The following is a 19,618-nucleotide window of genomic DNA, read 5'->3' on the forward strand; positions in this document are numbered from 1 at the left end:
CGTGGATATATTTGTTGTGGTTACATGTGTTGTTGCAGGGATAGACGTGCAATTCTGAAAACGCAGATTTTAGGTACATCTGGGAAATCCTCTTCAAAACTAATATCCCATCAAATGCAAGGGCAGGTCAGTCAGTACCATTCGCACTGCACTGCTAGCATACTGGTAGTGCGGCTGTACCTTGCGATCCATCTATCTGAAAGCTCAGTGGAGCCATTGAGGAAATGAAATTGCTAGATAAATCAAAAGTAGTGTAGGAAAACAGGCACGAGCCTGAAATTTGCTTTTGTTTAGATGTGAGACTGGACTGAAAAACAGGGAATATCAAATATGATAGCTAATAAACCAAGATTAGAGGAAGAGCTGACCTATATGCTTTCTCTTAACTGATGCAAGAAGAGAACTGCTGGATAACAGTGAGGATAATTAGCTACTGGGAGAATTTAACCAGAGATAAGCAACAGAGGATGCAACTTAAAGTCTTTAAACTGGGTCTGCATCCCCCCGTGTGAAAGGGAAGCTGTCACCCAGATGTTATGGCTGAGCGAGTGCAGCTTGCCCCTAAGAGAAGGACAGGCAGGATCGCTCCATGGTACAGTTGGGATGCAGCTGGGGTGCAGAGGTGCAGGGCAGATGATCAGTGAACCCTGTACCTCGAGGGAGCTGGGGGATACTCCCATGGGCCAACCTGCTTTGAGTTAAAAATGAATGAAAAGTTCTCACTGAAACTTTTGAGCCCAATTAAAAATACATTGCTTTTGATGGAACATAATTTTGGCAGAGGTGAGGGGAAGGAGAGTATACCAACCGGTTTGAGAGTGACGCCTGTGAGATGCAGGCAGCCTGGGTTATTCCTTGGATTAGAAATATGCCTGGATTAGGCAGATGCAAGATTTAGGCTACTCTTTCATGTGTGATCTCCCTGCAGGACTGTACATGGGGGAGTCAGTGTGCAGTAAACCAGAGTTCAAATTTATGGCTGTTTGCCATGAATGTGGACACTTCCAGCACAGCAGTAACGCCTACGTAACTCATCCTGTTCAGGGCATGCTCAGGTGTCCACAGGAGAAGTTCTTGCAGGGTGGATAGCATCCTGTAAACTCACATCTGAGCTCGCTGTTCACGGGCTTCACCATCCAGCTAAGCCTCTAGTTCCTCCCTTCCTCTCTCAAGACCAATGTCTATTTAATTGGAAGAGCCTCGCGCCAAGCGAGTACTCGCACCTGGGTCTCCCGTGTCCGGGGGAGCATTGTGCTCGCTGGGCTAAGGGCTGTTTGGGGGAGAGAGACTGGGCTCCTCCTGCCTGCTGCTGCTCGGTGAAAATTTTCTAGGGTCTCTATTTCATTCTGAAACAACTGTTGAAACCCCGATGCTTCCAGCGGACCTGAGTTATTCTCTCTCTGAGCATGCCTCCTGTTGTGAGCTTCATCATGAGAAAAAAATAGGGGAGGAGAGAGGCTCCTGGGGCTTGCTTTTATTTCTTCTTTTTTTTTCCCCTTTCTTTTTTTTTCCCCCAAAAAATGCTTTTTGGCCAAGATCCTTTCCAAAATCTGGCTGACATTCAGTCAAATAGCCAGTGCCTGAGCAAAGGCCATGGTATGGCTCCTGGACCCCAAATCTGCCTCACAGGAGGCCCAGCACTAAGCCCTGGCAGAGGGCTGAGCTCTGGGTATTTGGTTCAATGCAGTCAAATCAATCATCTCAGGCCGAACTGAGTAACTCCAAGATGCTCTTGCTGCTACCCCTGTCCCACCTTCCCCCTTCTCAGCACGGTTGCTCTCAAGCTTTGTGCCACATCTCGGTTGCACAGCGTGATGCTCCCGGGGCTGCACCTGAAGCATCGCTGCCTTGCCTGTCTGCGGGAAGGATGAACTGCCTGTGGCAGAGGAAGCTGCAAGGTTAGGTGATAAGAAAGCAGCTCTGCTTGCCACCCTCCATTCTGCTCCAGCTGGGCTGAGGCCAGTTCCCACAGTGCCTCCAACAGCTGGCGAGGGAACGACTTTGCTAACTGGTGGCAGAGCCCTGTGCCGAGAAACTCTCTCAGTGCGATTCTATCGAAATCAGCAGATTCGCACCCTCTGATTTACTTGTGGCAGAGAGTTTTGTCGTGCTGGCGGAAGTTTAAATCTTTTGTCATGAATGTGCACGGAAGCTCTTTAATTACACAGCTGGCTTTCTTAGTAGCAAAAAATTCATATCTTCACCCAGCTATGAAAATCTGATCTCCAAATCCCCATATCTGTACATGCGCAGTAGGCAGATGTGTAGTGCCTCTTCTTTTAAACTTTCAGCCGACATAGTCAAAGTGTCTCAAAAACAGGATCAGCTCTTCATAGGGGTAGGGAAACTGAGGCACAGAGAGGAAACAACTTGCTTACATTGCAATGTAAGGTCAGTGTCAGGACAGTCAGGAACAAACCCCCCCAACTGCTTTCTCCCAAGAGCTGCTGTCTCTGTCCCAGACCTGTATTTTAACCCCATGTGAAAGCAAAAATCCTAGTTAGACACTGGGAGTCTGGTTGTCATTTACTGTAAGGAGCAGCAGAGCAAATGAGATTCAGTCCTTGGAATTTTGACAAAATTGTCACCAAAATAAGAAACACTTAAAATTGAGTATAATAAAAACTCATCATTTAGCAGAATCAGATGTTCACAGGATTATCTTTGGAGGCCTTTTTAGACTGCTTTGGTAAGGAGCAAAAAGAACCAAGGCAGAGATTTCCTTCTGGTTTGCATTCTTTTGCTATGTCCCAAGTACATTAAATTGAACAAAAACATGTGACAAGATTCAACTTTGTTGCTCAATGTCAGCTCTAACTGAAGCAGGCAGGCAAGCCGCTACACGATACGGTGTCTGGATGAGGTCTTTGTCTTAATTACCGACAGCTATTGATATGCCACTCTCTCCGAGACAATACAGTGAAATTTTCTGTCTTGGTAGGAGTATTGTTGAGTAAAAACCCTCCAAAAAATCCTTGAAATTGTTGTAGTCAAAGGGTAATAATGATGAGAATTAATGATCAAATCCAAGATGCAAAGTTCCTTCCACCAGGAAGGGAGCTGAATAGGTGCGACAGTAACGCTGTGCCAAGCAGGGGCTCTTCCGACAAGCAGCACATCTTCCTCTTGTCCACTGCAGAGTGCCCGAAAATGCTTGCTGGCACGGAAACCCGCCTCGGGCCTGATGAAGAGTTTGGGCAGGGGAATCGTTTGTGGTGTCAAAAGCTTTGAGAGACAGCTTTAACTCTGCAGCCCCTCGCTGTTTCTAGAGGAAGGTGGGAGTTGGGCGAGCTGGGGCTCCATCCTAGGGCAGCCGGTGCCGCAACCACGTGCCGCTCCTGGCAAGCCGTTCAGTGCTTTCTTATCTTCTTGTGTACAGCAGGAAAAGGGAAGCAGTAGGAGGAAGCGATTTCTCACGCGGCTTTGTATTTGCTTCTAATTAAATGTTGCCAGTCGAGCTCTGTTTTCCCACTTTTCACTACCAGCCGGGGATGGTCTATCTGAATCATTCCGGCACTGTTCTCAAAGCTGACCACACACATGCACACCCCGTTCAGGGGGAAGCTGGAGTGACTTCCACAGGGAGATAGCAAGTAATATGCAGCGGTTAATGGACTAAGCCTCATGTTACAGTGAGCTAAAACAAGCAAGAGAGATGATTACTTTCAAGCAAATAAAATCACCAAGACTAGTGAATTCATTCCCCAATTTTATACTTTCCTTCTGGCAGTAGCTTGCGTTGTCTAGACAGGAAGATGTGTGCAATCAGCTTTAAAGATGCAGCTTTATACTTCCCAGGGGAGAAAGACCTAAATTCCTGACAAGCAAAGCTCTGTTGGGATGAATGGAAAACAAATTATTCCCTTCTACTCTCTAAGGCAATCGGCATCTGTATCGCACAGGGCAAGGTTCTCGCTGGGGCTCTTCAAAGGTGCCCGTAAGATTTGCAGGTGCTCCTGCTTTTGTCTCGCAAAGCCCATCACTGTTTGCATGCAGACTTTCAGATGTGCAATACACAAACTAGAAATCCCCAAGAAAATTTGGCTCTGAAACCCATCAATTAAAAGGGCAAAGGCAGAAGCTTGCAATGCTAGTGGAAACCGAGGTGCTGCGGTCTGTGAGCGGTGTTACCACATGTTTGTGCCATTTGCAGAACGAGGTTGGCAACCCCTGCAGCAAGGCAGAGCGCAGGGGGATGGGGACCTCGGGTTTCTCACTGCACTTTGGCTGCTCGTCCCCTGCAGGACCCAGCAAATCACTGCACCTCTCTGCCCTGGCTTCCCCATTTAAGAATAAAAAAGTTATCATACTTATCTCCTGGGAATCCTCCTCCTTCTTGCTAATAATATAAGTCTGTATAAAATATAATAATATTTAAACTCAAGTAAACATGTCCAAGATTTAAAGATCTAAATTCCCAAGGTTTTACTAAATTCCCTCTGTATATCCATATGTTGTATCTATAGGTGACCACCTACAGAATCTTTAAGGAACTGGATTTCTTTCTGACTCTGCTCTCAGTTGATCACTTGGTTACCAGACAGCATAACTAAGCAGTGTTGCAGGCTTCACTTGTGCAAAGAGATTTGCTATTCATGCAGCACAGCAAAGGTGAACCTGTGTTTTTAAATCTCCACAGCCAGAGGCAATGTCAACTGCACAGATGCAGCGTTTGGTTTGTCTGAACACTGGGGTAGGGACTGATTTAGATTTGAATTTCAAACTCCCGCTTTAAGTGCTTGTACATTTGGATCTGGGGGCTCAGTTTGTAAGAAGACCTGAGTTTTGAAATAGTGCAGGAAAAAAAGGTGTTGTTTCATATGCCTAATGTGTGGTCTCGATGGCTGCGGTTGCTGGTACTGTCACAGGAATTGTGTTCAGGCGGGTAACTGGGCTGCCGATACTCAGCAGCTAAAGGCACTTTTTGCGTGCAGAATTACACACGTGCCTTCCCAAAAATGGCACTTAAATACCCCCCTCTCCCAAATTTGACTGGTATTGATCCACGGATGGAGTGCAGAACGAATGAATTTTATTTATGCAGAGATGAGCCGATGATTTTAATCATGCCACACATTTCCATTTTGTTTAGAAACCCAATCATAGCAGCAAACCAAACAAGAAAAGTCTCCTTGTTTTCTGAATGATGTTATTTGTTTATCTGCCAAAGTGCTTTGCATTTCCTCACGTCACAGACCAGCCCATGTCTGGCTATGTTAATATTATAAGAGTTATGCAAAAGCAAAGTTTAAGAAAAATCTTTCAACTGAAAGAAATAGGAGCTTAAAATCCCAAAATAGAATATGGAAAGGTACACATCATGTCTGGCTTCTCTTTCCCCTTGTGGCAAATGTGACTCAAAGGAGTTGGGTTTTTTCCAGCTCGATCTGTATACAGTTTGGGGGAGTTTTATTGTGAATAGGTCACCTTATAATACACAAAAATATTTCCTTCCAGAGTTCCGTATTCATAAATCTTTCTCAAGTCTCACTCTCTTGAAACTGAAATCCAGATGATTTTGTTTTCTTCACGGAAAGAAGAGTAAGGGAACACCTTGGCGCGGGGCTGCTCCTCTGTCCTGGTCTCTGCCGAAGCTCCCGTGGCAGGGCATTGCGCCTTCCCCTCGGGCAGCCGCAGGGCGAGCTGCCGTCTCCCTTCCCGCGTGATGAGCAGAAGAGTAGGACTGAAAAACAGAGACTTTTGAGCGGCTTGGGTGCTGCTAAGGGAGGAAAAAATGAATTTCAAAGTTATTATTTAAAAAAATGTTTTAAGTCTTCACTTCTCTGTAGGTTCTTTAAGGGTCACTTTTACTCCTTCTTTGCTCCGCCAAAGAAAAGAGCAGTGTTACAGTTAAATACTAAAGCAGCTGCCTAGCATAGTGGAGGTGAGTGTTTATTGAGAGTAATGGTCTCTTGTAGTTCATTTTTGAGGAGAGACATATATTTGAAACATAGCTTTAATGTGTTCTTTCATTCTAGCTCACGACGACTTTTTCTACATAAAAATGCAGCACAAAATATTAACTCCTTTCTGTCCTTGCAAAGTAGGGTTAGCATCACTGTTCCGCTGTTACAGATAAACAGAGAGGTTATATGACGTGACCGAAGCTATGTAGTAAATTGGTGGCACAGCTGGGTGTAAAACTCTGATTTTAAAGTTCCTGGAGCATTTCTGTGGGTTGTCCATCTTCATTTTTTTGCTCCTAAGTCATCCTGATGTGTTCTTAGCAAGTGAAAGGTAGATGGAAATGCTTATGGTAAATGATCACCTATATTATCCTTTGAAACGTGATCAATTAACTCAAGATAAGGACACAGCCTTTTAAACGGGGATACTTGACCCTTTTACATATATTTTTCTCTTTGTATTTGCATTTTATAATGCTATTTTGATTTTACAGTGATGTCATCCCAAAGCATTGCCATAATGCCATAAATTACCAAATAATTATGTTACTTTCTTCCACTGATCCAACAATTGGTTTAAAATATGGTCCTGTGGAGGACCAGAAGGCCTTTTACTACGTGTTTTATACCCTCTCGTCCAGCAGATGATACAAACTTTGCCATATGAACAGGCAATCAATTCCTCTCTTCTTTAAGTATGTATACACTTATACAGACACGCACCCACAGACATACATATTATTAGAAGACCATGAATAGTTTTGCCTTGGGAACTCATTCTGTGCATGAGCAAACACCACTTAAAATTACTTTTAAAGGTGGCCGGTATTAAAAACTGTGTACGTAGCCAGTTCTGTTACAGCTGCTACTGACTGTGCTCACTGGGGGCAAATTTCCTTTTGTAATTTATTATCTGTTTTCCTCCGTTCTAGTCTCCCACCTATAACTCTGGGATTTTGTTCTGCCAGGACAGAGGGTAGAGCAAAAGCTGCTTTGCTGTCACTGTAATAACTGTTCCAGTCCAAAGGATCCTCTCATCATCTTAGCTGGATCCACAAAGAATTACTCTGTCAGGCATGACAATAAACATGCTCAGTGCTTAAAAACTACTCTTCTCCTTCTCCCCTTGTAAAGACAAGATGGCTTTTGGTCATACAATGGCTTTTCATTGAAGACCAGGAAATCTTGGATTTTGAAAGTACCATACTTAGGATGAGTTTCAGTATGGCTCCCAGAGGTCCTGGGCTTAATGGGCCTCCAAGGATAAACAGGGGGCGAGTCCTACATTCATCCCTGTCCCAGTAGATCTATCATTTTGGCCTCTGTCGCCTTTAATCTTCTATACACTCTATATATTTCTAAATCCCCCCATGGCTGCCATCATATTTATCACATTCTTGGCAACGCTGCTTCTCCAGTACCAACCCTTGTGCTTGGAGTCCAGCTCCACTCCTTCTCCACCTCACTCCCAGAGCCAACTGGCATGTTTGCACAAAGCCTCGTACCCTATTTTCCTTCCTCCCAATCTCCCGAAGCGCTTGTGCGAGTGAGCTATCGTAGGTGTCTGAGCTGTGGCTGGGCTGGATTCTGTAATTCATTCTTGCACAACCCCTACTTAAGGCCTGTTGACTTCAATGGAGCTATTCATGTAAGCGGAGGCTGCAAATTCGGGCCCTTGGGTTGTAAGGTCTCTGGGGCATAGACCCTGTCTTTGTATGCCTTGCAAATATGTGCTAGATGAGTAACGATAGCTCAGAAGAGTGAGTGTCGCTTTACATTTGCCATACTGAAGGAAGGTTGCCAGGATTGCATTGATGCTGCATGTGGTCCCCTTCCAGGGGGGGAATTAATCTTTCTATGCAAAGATACCTCCTGCTGACTGGTGAAAAGAAAAAAGAAAAAAAAACGGTTTGGCCATGAATACCATTAGCTTAATCTTCCTTTTCTCTGATCTTCCCGTACTATTTGCTTTGTATGGCTTCATCAAGGTTTTGTATGTGGACAGAATAATTGAAAACAAATTTAGCATGTCTCAGACCATAAAGTTCCCTTTCAGCTAGATCACTGGCTATGCGGTAGATAAATGTCTGGTTTTCATTTTTGGTTATGTGAGAAATTTAGAATGGTTTGATTTGTAATTTTGAATGTTAATAAAGAAGGAGAAATTTCCTCGTCTCCTGGCCTATGGAGGCATTCTGGCTTCCTTGCTTCTCTCGCAGCAAATGCTGTTTATAAAAATGTTATTTCGTACAGAAGAGTCTGTTTATGTCCTTGAACTCCAGAGGCCCCAGTCTCCAAGGTCAACTATGACCTCCTTGTGCCAGGTACTGTACAGTCACAGACCAAAAATGCCATCTCTACCTGTACAGATAGTATTTTAATGCAATGCAAGAGGAATGGCTGAAGGTGAACCAACAACTAGGGGAAGGATGAGTTTGAAAGAGCAGTGAATCAACGATGGTCCCCATAAGTGATTTCAGGAGAACAAGAACATATTTTCTTTTAAGACTATTTAAGAATTCTGCAGAGAGGGAAATTTGTAGGGTGGAGATGTAGATATTAAAAGGGAGCGTCCTCCCTGGAGGAGGAGACTGACGGGCAGAAAATGCAATGCTGTGAGTATTTAAGAAGTTGATGCTGGTGTCTGGGGCTGGATTTGGGAAGTTTGGGAATAGGTGTTGATAACTGGGTGGAAAATGAGAGGTGAGAGGGCAAAGAGAACAGCAGAGCTTTGAAGATGAAGGCAGGCAGCTTACGTCTGGTATGAGGGAGAGAGGGGAAGCTGGAGAGGTGTGAAGCTCAGGGTGACTTGAGCAAAGTGAGAGGTTGGAAGGACAGTCCTTCCAGCTGGGTTTGAAATGGATGTGAGCTGGAGCAAGACTGCACGTGCCAAGGCCAGAGAAAGGGATGTGGCAGGGATCATCAATTTCTGAAATGTTTATACATCGTTTAACATTTCAGTTCTCGAAATCGCGACACATTTGCTCGATACTTCCTGTTTAGGGGGGAAAAACCTTACTTTTTAACTGCAGTTGAAGTAGGAATCACAAGCTGAGCTGAGGCAAAGTCATTTTACTGAACGTTAGGCTGGATAGAAACTAGGGTTTGCAAGTTGGATGTCACATAGGGACTGATTTAAAGCCCCCTATGTCAATGGGCATCTTCCATTAGCTTTGATAAGGTCTGGAGAAGGCGCATATGGGAGTACCACATATATAACATGTATATAAATGCAAGTGAGAGACTTTCTTCTGTCCTTACTGTGTTTCCTGCTGACAGGAAGCAGGAAGCGCTGCCCAGGGCTGCAGGTGCGGGCAGTCAGCTCTGCTTTGCAGCTTTATCCACCCCACAGAGAAAAATCTTTTGAACCTCATTTAGGAATCCATCACTGCAAATTAAACAAGTGTACTCAAAAATATACCTTTTGAGGGGATTTATCAGTCTGTTTTGGAGACAACCAACACATTTCTGGTAATGGAGAGCTTGTCTGGAATTTTTTCTTCTTGACACATTCTTTTTTTCTTCTTGATATATTTAGTATTATAACCATTAATGACATGGTTTCCATTAGCTCCCTTCCCTATGTATCAAGGACTTCAGCAAATACTCTTAAGAGGATGTCTATCTCTGAGAGTAGGAAAGTCTGTACTACACATATCTTTATGTCTCTGTATGTGTCCATATCTGTATATATGTCCGTAGATCTGTTTGGTTTCCTGACATGAAGGCATTGCAAGCCCTGTGTGTGATAATAGATTTTTAATGTCTTGCCAGCTTCACGGTTACATGGAGAACAAACCCTTGGGTCTTCAGATCTTCATTGGGACAGCAGACGAACGGATACTTAAACCTCATGCTTTCTATCAAGTCCATCGCATTACCGGAAAAACTGTCACCACCACCAGCTATGAAAAAATCATTGGCAACACCAAAGTTTTAGAGATCCCATTGGAACCCAAAAACAACATGAAAGCAACGTAAGCATATTTCTTTTTATTAGCAAAGTTGAGGAGGATTAAATTGGCATGTGAAGTTCTTTCTCCTGTGGAAAGGAGTCACTTAAATGAATAACGAAGTCTGCTCTGGAGGGACTCCCCTTTCCAAAGCATTGGGATGATATATGAGTGTAAGACCCTTTTTACAAAAGCATGGGCAGGAGTTACAAGCACTTGGGTTAAAGCTGCTTAAAGACTTACCATCCATCAGCTGACTGTGCAGGCATTTTTGCTCTGTACCCCAACTGCTGCGGTGACTATATTGTAATCATCTGTCATCTTCCAAGTCAGAATGGTTTTGTAGGGCACTAAGGAAAATGAGACTCGAATCTCAAGTCCTTATGCCGCAGTGATGCAATAAGAAGCAAGGAGCAGTGGACAGCGGAGGAAAGGTCTACGGTTCATTTTACAACATTTAATGGAATAGAAAACATCTCTCCTGAATTCAGCCAAGTGCTCTGGCAATGAAATCGCATTCTCCTGTTGTAATAGGTTAACAGAAAAGCAAGTACAGGCACATCTTTTCTGTATTACTCTTCCAGTTTTATGGAGGCAGAGGGATAAAGTGGGCACCAGTCTGAAAAGGCTTGAATGGCTTGAATGTGTGCCAGGCAGCATGAGAGTGATTGCTCTGCAGAGGGAAGAGCTGCATCTCCATCCGTCGGAGGATACTGACAAAACTGGCAGAGCAGCTATGTTTTTAAGCCCCCCTACTTCATCGCAAAATCCACATTCTTTCTTTAATATCTTTTTTCAGAAAATATACCTCATTCCTCCCTTTACTTCAAGCCTCTCCTTCCCTCTGCACCCAAGGAGATAAATAAAAGTCCACATCTCAAACTTAAGCAGCCAAGTGCTGAATGGAGCATGACTGTCTGTTCCTAACGAGTAACCCTAGAGTAGTAAACCCCTGCACACATGCAATGGCAAGGAACAGTGTGGGTGCAGGAAACAACTTGGGGTTTATGCCTCCCAAAATGTGATTTTAATTCGTATCAAAAGAAGAAAAATGGTATGTCTTTAAAACTGATATCAAAATGACTTGGCAGTGCCTGTGTAATAACAGTGCACCCTCTGAGGACTATTGCTGAGCTGAAGATCTCAGATTCTGTAAATATTAGTTGGAACATTCATTTAATGTAGACAGGCATGTTTGCTAGGTTACACTGAACTCTTAAGAAGTTAACCTGCACTTATACCAATATTAAGTTGCAATGCTGGTTTAAGCAATCCTAATCCTTTTGTTGCCACTCAGCCCCATCCTGCTCCCTACATCCTCCCTTTGTGGAGGGACATGGTGAATGGGAGCAGAGAACCATTTTCTGCATTGCCAGGCTATTGCCTTGGCTGGGAACAACATCCCAGGGCTTTGGAGGATGATACGGTGACCTGGGGCCAGGGCTGGAGAGCCCAGTTCTAGCAGAAGCACCTACCTTGTCCAAAAGGAGGGGAGAGTTCCTGCTTTTGGAGTTGATTTCAATGCTTGCCTGTACAAACTGTGGGGAAAACGTGCCTGGATGGTGCATGCAATTACCTGGTTCAACTGCTGTGATTCCCCGTGGAGCTGAACTAATTTGCCCACGTGCAGGCAATAGTTGCTGTGCAGTCTCTGGGCACTGAGCTGTTTGGAGAGCTGGCGGTGGAGGCTTTAATGCTCTCTAGCTCATGGAGAGCTCCGGCACAGGCTCAGCTTATTGCCTGCCCCGGTGTGCACTTCTTGTTCTGGTTCACTCTCCCTGCCCTGGGGGCTGGGGCAGGCGTTCCCATGAGCACTCTTGTGCTTAGCACAGGAGGGAAATAAAACTCAGGGTTCTAACGTCTGGAGAGTAGCTTCGGCTGTCCCCAGAGTAAAGGCCACCCCTAGCCCTCGGCTGCGACATGCCTGGAGCATGCTGAGCCACCGGGCCCAGACTCTTTGGGGAGGGGTCCAGCAGCATCCCTCGCTCACTGCGTGTCTGGGATTTCTTCCTCTGTAACTGCTGAAATGGCAATATCTGGATCATAAGCAGAACAAGTATTTGGAGCTGCTCTTAACCCAGAGATCGAGGAGCAAACCAGCTTAATCCTCTTGCCTGTCACCTATTTCCAAGCTGTTTGAGAGCAGAAATGTTAAGCTAAATGGCGTGTCTGTTTGGCAGCATTGACTGCGCGGGGATTTTGAAGCTGAGGAACGCAGACATCGAGCTGCGCAAGGGAGAGACGGACATTGGCAGGAAGAACACCCGTGTCCGGCTCGTCTTCCGTGTGCACATCCCCGAGTCCAATGGCAGGATCATTTCTCTGCAAGCAGCATCGAACCCCATCGAATGCTGTAAGTATCCCCTGAGATTTGCTCCTTCTCTGTCTCTTGCAACAATAATCATCTTGTCCCTTTGCTCTCGGCTAGCACTGAGGGGAAAAAACCCGACGTACTCAGATAGGCAAACACAAGCTGCTCTGCTCTTCCTGCGCTGGATAGGTCTGTGCCACTGTTTGAGTGACCTGCGGCTCTTAGCTATATGCACTCCCTTTCCTGAAACAAGCTTTGGCAGCAGCTGGCTCTTCACGGTGCTTAGAGCTTGTGAGGTCAGCGAGGGACTCCGGGGCTTTTGCAAATCTATTTGTTAGCGTGTTGCTGCTGGATCTTTCTGGGTAGCAGGTCTTTTCTGGGAGCAGGGAGCCAGTGTGGATGTGCGTATAGGGGCGTATATACATTCTCCCTGTTTGTGCATGAGTGTGCAAGCTGCCTGCCTTCCTTGGAGTGGTTTTATTTTGAGTGGAGGCACAACCAGAACTTGTTATCCACAAGCTGGCAGGTGGTCGGAGGTTTTGAATTCAAACCTGGGCCAGATCCTAGCACTGTGGCCAGTCCTGTCTGCTGAAGGAGTGACCACAGTCTTCTGATCTGAGCTGTGGCAGGAACACAACTGAAATGGAGAAACAGGATAGATTTTGAGGCTCAGGTGCATCCTGGTTATTGTTTTTTCTAGATGTCAGTGCTGAGGGGTGTGCAGCTCAGGAGGCTGCAGCTGAAGCAGGGAAAGCCCGGGTTGTTCTGGTATTCCCCTGAGGGACAGAAGAAAACTTGCAGTTTTGGTTTCTAGGGGGCAAATCCTATAAGCATGTAAGCTGAGAAACCTGCACCTCCCACTCATTTTAACGTACTGGATCCTGAGAAAGAGAGGCCTCCGATGAGGTGCCCCCCGTGTCGCAGTCATTTCTGGAAGGGCTCCACCCACTTTGCTGGTTCATGTGCATCCTGTGATGCTTTTTGTTGGTAAATGGTACCTTTTCAGTGGTTTGGGGATTTCACAAATACATAATGAACAGTTTTCCTCTCCCTTTGCTGAATGACTCACCCCTTTAGCAGAACCTGTCTTGCCATAAGTCATGTGAAGAAAGTCATTGAAGAGTTTCTCATGTGTGAGTTATTTATTGAGATGCAGGCTTTACTTAAATAACAACTGCTTAGAATAAGAGAGGAGACAATTTTGGATGGGAAATCAAGAGAAATGGTGACTAGTGAATTACTGATGGCAGCTTTTTAAAACAGTAGAAATGAATAAACAAGGCAACGCTAAGGAGAGGATGATGGGTACGTATGATCTCTTGGCAATGTTTATGAGAAGATACCACCTATCAGAGCATTTTAGCAGCTGAGTGAAGTCTCTGTGCACCGTGATGGGGAAGGGAGAATAGTGGGAGTAGCCACCACCTTTCTCCATAGGAAATGGTTACAATCCTTTATGGGACCAGATGGCTGAAACAATAGTGGCCTCCACCCCAGACGTGTCCCTGCTGAAACAAAGGCCCATTTGCTAAAGGAAACATTCAGCAAACTGCAGCTTCTGTGGATAGGAAGGGAATTGCGGCAAAGGATCACCTGGCTTCTCCTTCAACTTCTTTTCCGAGTGGAAACAGCCCATTCCTGCCTGCAATGGGGAGCTACTCGGGTGGGGAAACTCCAGGTGTAACTCGTACATCCACGGTACAGAAGAACAGCACGAGCCCAGAGCAGCGGGTGGATGGTCCCTGGGTCATGCAGGGAGCCCCCCAGATCACACCCCACTTATTCAAATTCTCCTACAGGAAAAGCAAATATGAGTTAGTCAGGCATTTCTAAGACCCTTCCACAATTGCACATTGTATTTGTGCCCATCATCAAAGAGCGTTCAAGCAGAAATCTGGTCACAGTTTACAGAATAAGATCGCATTTTTCCGAATTGTATGGGCACACCTAATTTGCCTGTGCAATGACTGCTATTTGCAATGGCTTGTTTAAGATGTCTAGGCATTTATACTGCGATGTGTTTGCTTTGATGAGTCTTAGGGGCATAAAAAAGCCAGGAGTGGAGATACCAGTATAAGTGGCTTATTTTTCTGGTTTTTTTATAATTAAAATATGAAAATGTTGGCTGCATAGCAGACAGCAAACGTCCTACAAGAAAAGTTGTATTTGTACCCCAAGGGAAAAAAAAAAAGAAAGCTTTATTTTTGGAGTATTGGATATACTGGCAATTTGGAGAGATATGTTAAGGACTGTGCTTTTCTGAACTCATGGAAATAGAGTATAAAGTGATCTGGAGTAATAAGCCTCTTCCATTTAGAATGTATGTTGCATATTTAGCTCCATTTTTGCAACTCAGTAGCACTTCCTGATCTCAGCCCAGTTCTGGGAAGATGGTTAAAAACATTAGTTGGTTCAGCCAGCATTAGTAATGCAGGCTAAGTCACACTCGAGGTGATAATCTGTTTCTCCCAGACGATCTGCACATGTTGCAGAGCTCAGTCTCAGGTAAGCTCAGGTGACCTGCCGAGAAGGGGCACGCTGGGGCTCCGTGACGTTTTCTCCTTGTGTCCCACCTCCCACCTTGGTGTGCTGCTAGGATTCTCTTTTTTTTTTTTTCCTTTGTTTGCTTTCCATTTTTTTGACATGGCCACCGGGGAACCCATGTCCTCAGGGGCTCTCCCGTAAGATGTCTCCTGTCTGGTAGCTGTGAATAATATCCCGCCGGGAAAGCCTTAGTAAGTAGCAGCTTTAAGATAACTGGCCGTTTCCCTACCAGTGGGGTTCCCCCGAGAGCGCTGTTGCTACCAACAGAATATCTGAGCGCTCTCCTCAGCAGAAGCTGGTCCCGGCTAAAAACTCCCACCGGTGTCAGCAGATCATTAGCTGCAATGAAGCAAGAACTGTGAAGTATCTGCTCTTCACGGGGCAATTTGGTTCCACCTCATCTGTGACACATTCAGCACTTGACAGGTTTTAGGAGGGGATTTCACAGGTTCAAAGCATCATCCGGAGCAAGTTCCTCCCCAGGCAGCTGTGTGGGAGGACCAAGGAGGTGATATGTTGTTAAATGATCAGTTATGCCTTAAAACGGACCTCGTATGGAGACAAGCCTGCACATTCAGCAGCTTGCAGCTTTTTTATCCTGTTGCCTGTTGATTCGTTCTGAAGCCACTGAGGAGGCAAAGGCATTTGAAAGCCCTCTGATAATTGTAGCAACAGGCCATCACTTAGTTAGGGATAGAAAGCCACTGTCTTGTAGGTGTGGTGTGGGAAAGGTGAGAAAAATCCCTTCTCCTGGGTTTGCTCCACACCGAGTCCACAAAATGGCAGCAAGCCCCACAGGCGCTACGTGAGACATCCCCGGGATCCAGAGCCGATGGGTCCCTGCAGCAGCGTGCTGCTTGGCCCGGCTCCCTGCCTGCACACCTCTGCACACCTCGGTGCCGTTAGTCGTGCTGCAGTTGTGCGTGCCCGAGTGTCCATCCCTGCTTGTGCAGGTCTGTGCTTTAGGCGCAGGCATAAACCAGCTCGTGTAGGTGAGCTCTTGCTGGGTCAGGCAGGGCTATCACAGAAGGTGGTGAAATCGCAGGCGTGAAGGGTTACCGAGTTAACTTGTCCCTTCAAATACAGCCCTAATAACAACAAGCCACTCGGCAAATTGCCCGTGGAGAGCTTTGGTATTTGCAGACCTGATCATTATTTTCGAACCTTTAAGGCATTTTCTGTAACATTAGTTCTATTAATTTGCTATGATTTACCTTTCACGATGAGCTGAAACTCATTTCTTGGTGAGTGATTGATCTCTGGAGTTGTGTTTCTACTCCTCGGCTGAAGCATCCATGGAGCAGAGGAGCGGCATTGAAGGGAGTTCAGCGTAGCCACATAAGCACCTGCGAGGCAGCTTGGTTTGCTCCATGCTGTCAGCATCCAAAAACTGCTTTATGCAAGTGTCTGTGAGATGTGAGTGTAAGGTTTAGTATCATCCACACTGTGTCACAGTTTTTATTCTAATGGATCCTGGTTAAACCTTCCCAAAGTGTCTCACAGTTCTTGTTTCGTATAATCCATGTTTGCTGAAACTAAGCTGTGCTCATGAATCCCTTAAAATGCACTTGGCACAAGAGGAGTCGTCTGAAATCTTGTTCTTATAATAGACATTCTGAGGTGGTAAAAAACAAAACAAACAAAACTTATTACTAAAGAACTGTGTGTCCATCTGAGGAATTTAAATAGTTTCTATTATTGACCGTATTTTGTTCCACTAAATTGGGTCAAATATCTTATTTCCCTTTAATCAATTTCCCTGGAAGTTTCCTTTATTTTTCTCTCCTTCTAGTAGATTTTCCCATAATATTAGACAATCTGAGCCTATGATATGTGACACATTAATAACTACAGAGGAAAGAGCTAGTCATGTAAAAGAATGTTGTCTTGGCAAACCAGCGACAGCTTTTCCTTGGCCAGGAGCTGTGCTGGTTGGAATACAATGGCAGGCAAGAAGGAGCCCTAGTGTATTGAGATAAAAAAGCAGAAACTAATGGTCTCTCTGCACTTGGGAGATACCCGTTTGCAAGTTTAACCATAACTATGATTATTATGAGAGTAGCAGTTGAATTAAAGGAATTTTTCCCCCCTTTCATTTTGACTTCAAGACAGTCACATAGTTTGCCATAAAAACAGCTGACCCCAAAACTGCTGCTTTTTCTAAAGTAAAATTTTTCTCTCTCCTAAAGCACAGAATTTAAACGTTAATTCTGAGAACATTTGCCACTTTTAAGGTGCAACCAAAAGATTTCAGTCTGGAAAGTCTGAGTCAGACAGAAGGAAAATGCCTGCCCTTTTTGCAGGCTGCAAGCCTTGCTATGAGGATAAACTCCTGTTTACTTTCTGTCTTTGCAATACTGCTGTTGGGAAAAGCAAGTGCCCCAGCGTATTATGCAGCGCATGGATTTCTGAGCATAATTTAAGCTCAGCAGATCTCCTCCACAAGGGATTAAAGGGAAATGCTGTGCATACCCGCAGAGATGATCGACAGAGAAGTGAACCGAGGCCATGGCTTTCCTGTCATTAATCACACGCTGGTTTGGTGAGCTGGCTGCAGTTCATAGAAAGTATCATACTTATCTGACACTGCTGCCATCAGTGCTTGTCACTTCTCCTTTGCAAAGACATAATAAAATAAATTATGTGAAGAGAAGGAGGTGGAGAAAAGCCCTCTATTTTTTGTGCTTTTCTCTTGGATGGCTCTGCAGAAACTGCTGATTAAGTCTTGCTGGCAACCAATTGGAAACTGTTGTCATTCCTACTGGGTTCTTCTTTTCATAGCGGTTAGATCCCATTTTTAAGGTTTCCTATCTAATCAAGAGGGTTGGAAATTTGCTTTATTTACTTGATGCTCGCTTAAGCCTTCCACTGCCCCATACTCCTACCAGGAGGTAATTCATCCCATCCCTCCGATTAGAAGGTTGCTGCTCTCTAGGGTGCCTTACTGATATCTACCTGCCTGCTAGAGATGTCTCCTGCACTTGGTCCTCCCCTGGCTCCCATACTGCAGCTGCCCAGCCTTTGCCTCTCCTCCCACCAGAGAGCTCAGGGTGCTTCAGTGTGTGATGAATGGGATCAAAGTCTCTCAGGACATTAATGCGTTGGATAAGCACTGGGCACAGGAGCTCTGCTCCTATCAGTCCTACCTCAGGCAGGCAGCTCGTAGTAAATAAACACAGCGTGACAGGAGGAATGAGATATGGACTTGGGTCATTAAGGTTTGCACTGAGGTGGAAGAATTGATCCCACAACATCAGACACGCAGCTCTATCTGCTCTTCTCAAATCCAACAGAAATCAGTGGCTGGAGCCAAGAGCCTTTGGGGGTTTGGAAAGGCATGTCAGGAGTGGCGAGTCATGGCTTGAAGGCTTCCAGCAAACTGGGGTGAGCTGGGACTGCCCTGGGCAGGGTAAGGACAGGGGTGTCCAAAGAGGGACCTGGGCATTTGTCCTGGGGAGACTGCTGCACTGGGAGTGCAGGTCGTGACCCCACCTCTTTTAAGTAGCCACACTTTTTAGTTCACTTGGCCTGTGATGGAAGTTAGAGGTAATCAGAGATGACGCTAGCTGCAGGTGAGCCTCACTTCTCCTCCTTGTGATCGCCCAGGATAAGATCTCTCCTGAACTGGTAACAGGGACAACAGAAACCTAAGCTCTGGATCTAGTGTTGCAGGTGGCAGAAAGATGACGTGGGGCAGATTTCACTCTAGCAGCGATTCTTTGGCCTCCGTTTGTGCAGACATTTGCATGGAGGCCTCCAGCCACTGTGCAGAAGAAGGCACTGGGATAGTGTGCTGATACACAGAGGCTGTAGAGTATCTTCGCTCGGGAAGTGATGGTCAGACCCGTGCTGCTCTGCGCCGAGTTCACAAGCCTGTTCCTCACGAGAGGCAGATCACGTTAGTGTTTTTGCTTTGCCTACATTACCTGATCCAGCCTTCTCTCTTTTGCACACGCAGGGAGAGAGATTGCCGAGACAGTTCCTCTCCGGAGGCTGTTAAGAGATATTTAGCTTCAGTTAAGGCTCCTCATAAAACGAGTCAGCTTTTGGGCAAGACAAGGCAGCGCTTGGAAGCTTTCCAAGCCAGTGGAAGGAAACTTGATACTCCGGGCTAGAACTGCTTGTCCCAGGAGATACACGCAGGAGGAGTGCTGATGGGGAGAGCGGGGTGGTGTGGAGGGAAAGGCTCTCAGCTGGAGCTGGGATCACCTACGGAGCACGTTAGGGAATACAACTGAGGTTGTCACTTGGAATCTGCTAGCAGCGATGGGCAACACTCCTAGGGGAGATCTGGAGCTGCAACAGATTTATCCAGGTAGTCAGTTGTCTCAAAATACCCCTTTTTTTTTCTAGAAGCCAAATAGCCTCTCTGCCGAAAAAGGAACAGTTATGGATGCTGCGGGCAGGTGGGGAAGCAACAAACAGCTTTGCCCTGCTTTGGCACGCTTCCTTACGGTCAGCCTCCAGGCTTGTGCATCCCCTATGAAGCATTCAGCCTGCCGGCCCAGAGGTTTAGGCCGTCTTAACCTTTCCTCTACCTGCTGGCATAGGGAAAGGGATAAAGGCTGACCCCCCGACAAGCACCCTGTGCCCCTGCAGTGGGTGCACATGAGCCTGGGTGGGCTGTGGGCAGCAGCAGGCCTGCCGGACGGTACGGGCAGGGGAGGCAGCAGGGGGGCTGCTTCCCTCCCAGGCTGAGGCTGCTGGAGGTGGTGCAGCGCTCCGAGACAGCAGCTCCCTTTCTCTCTTGTGTCGCTGCGTGCATTGTATTTCTTGGCACCGTGTATCCATGACATCTTGATTTGCAGACAGTCAAATAAAATAGAAAAATAATGTCCCCCGTTAATAGGTTGACACACTGCTTCAGGCCAAGTGTGAGTATTTCTATAGCATTTGCTTTGCTG

At 45.8% G+C, this 19,618-nt stretch overlaps 1 protein-coding gene across 7 annotated transcripts in view; it reads left to right on the forward strand.

The window, feature by feature from the left end:
* The window catches only part of NFATC2 (nuclear factor of activated T cells 2), a 103,704-nt gene that overhangs the window by 27,175 nt on the left and 56,911 nt on the right, over nucleotides 1-19,618 (forward strand). For all 7 annotated transcript variants that reach the window (XM_072879232.1, XM_072879235.1, XM_072879234.1 and 4 more), the window contains exons 4-5: nucleotides 9,681-9,883; nucleotides 12,040-12,212. In XM_072879232.1, the coding sequence (XP_072735333.1) occupies nucleotides 9,681-9,883; nucleotides 12,040-12,212 (376 nt within the window). The remainder of the gene's footprint in view (nucleotides 1-9,680; nucleotides 9,884-12,039; nucleotides 12,213-19,618) is intronic.

This window comes from Ciconia boyciana, chromosome 14 (genome assembly GCF_034638445.1).
Source record: "Ciconia boyciana chromosome 14, ASM3463844v1, whole genome shotgun sequence".
In the NCBI taxonomy this organism is placed as follows: domain Eukaryota; kingdom Metazoa; phylum Chordata; class Aves; order Ciconiiformes; family Ciconiidae; genus Ciconia; species Ciconia boyciana.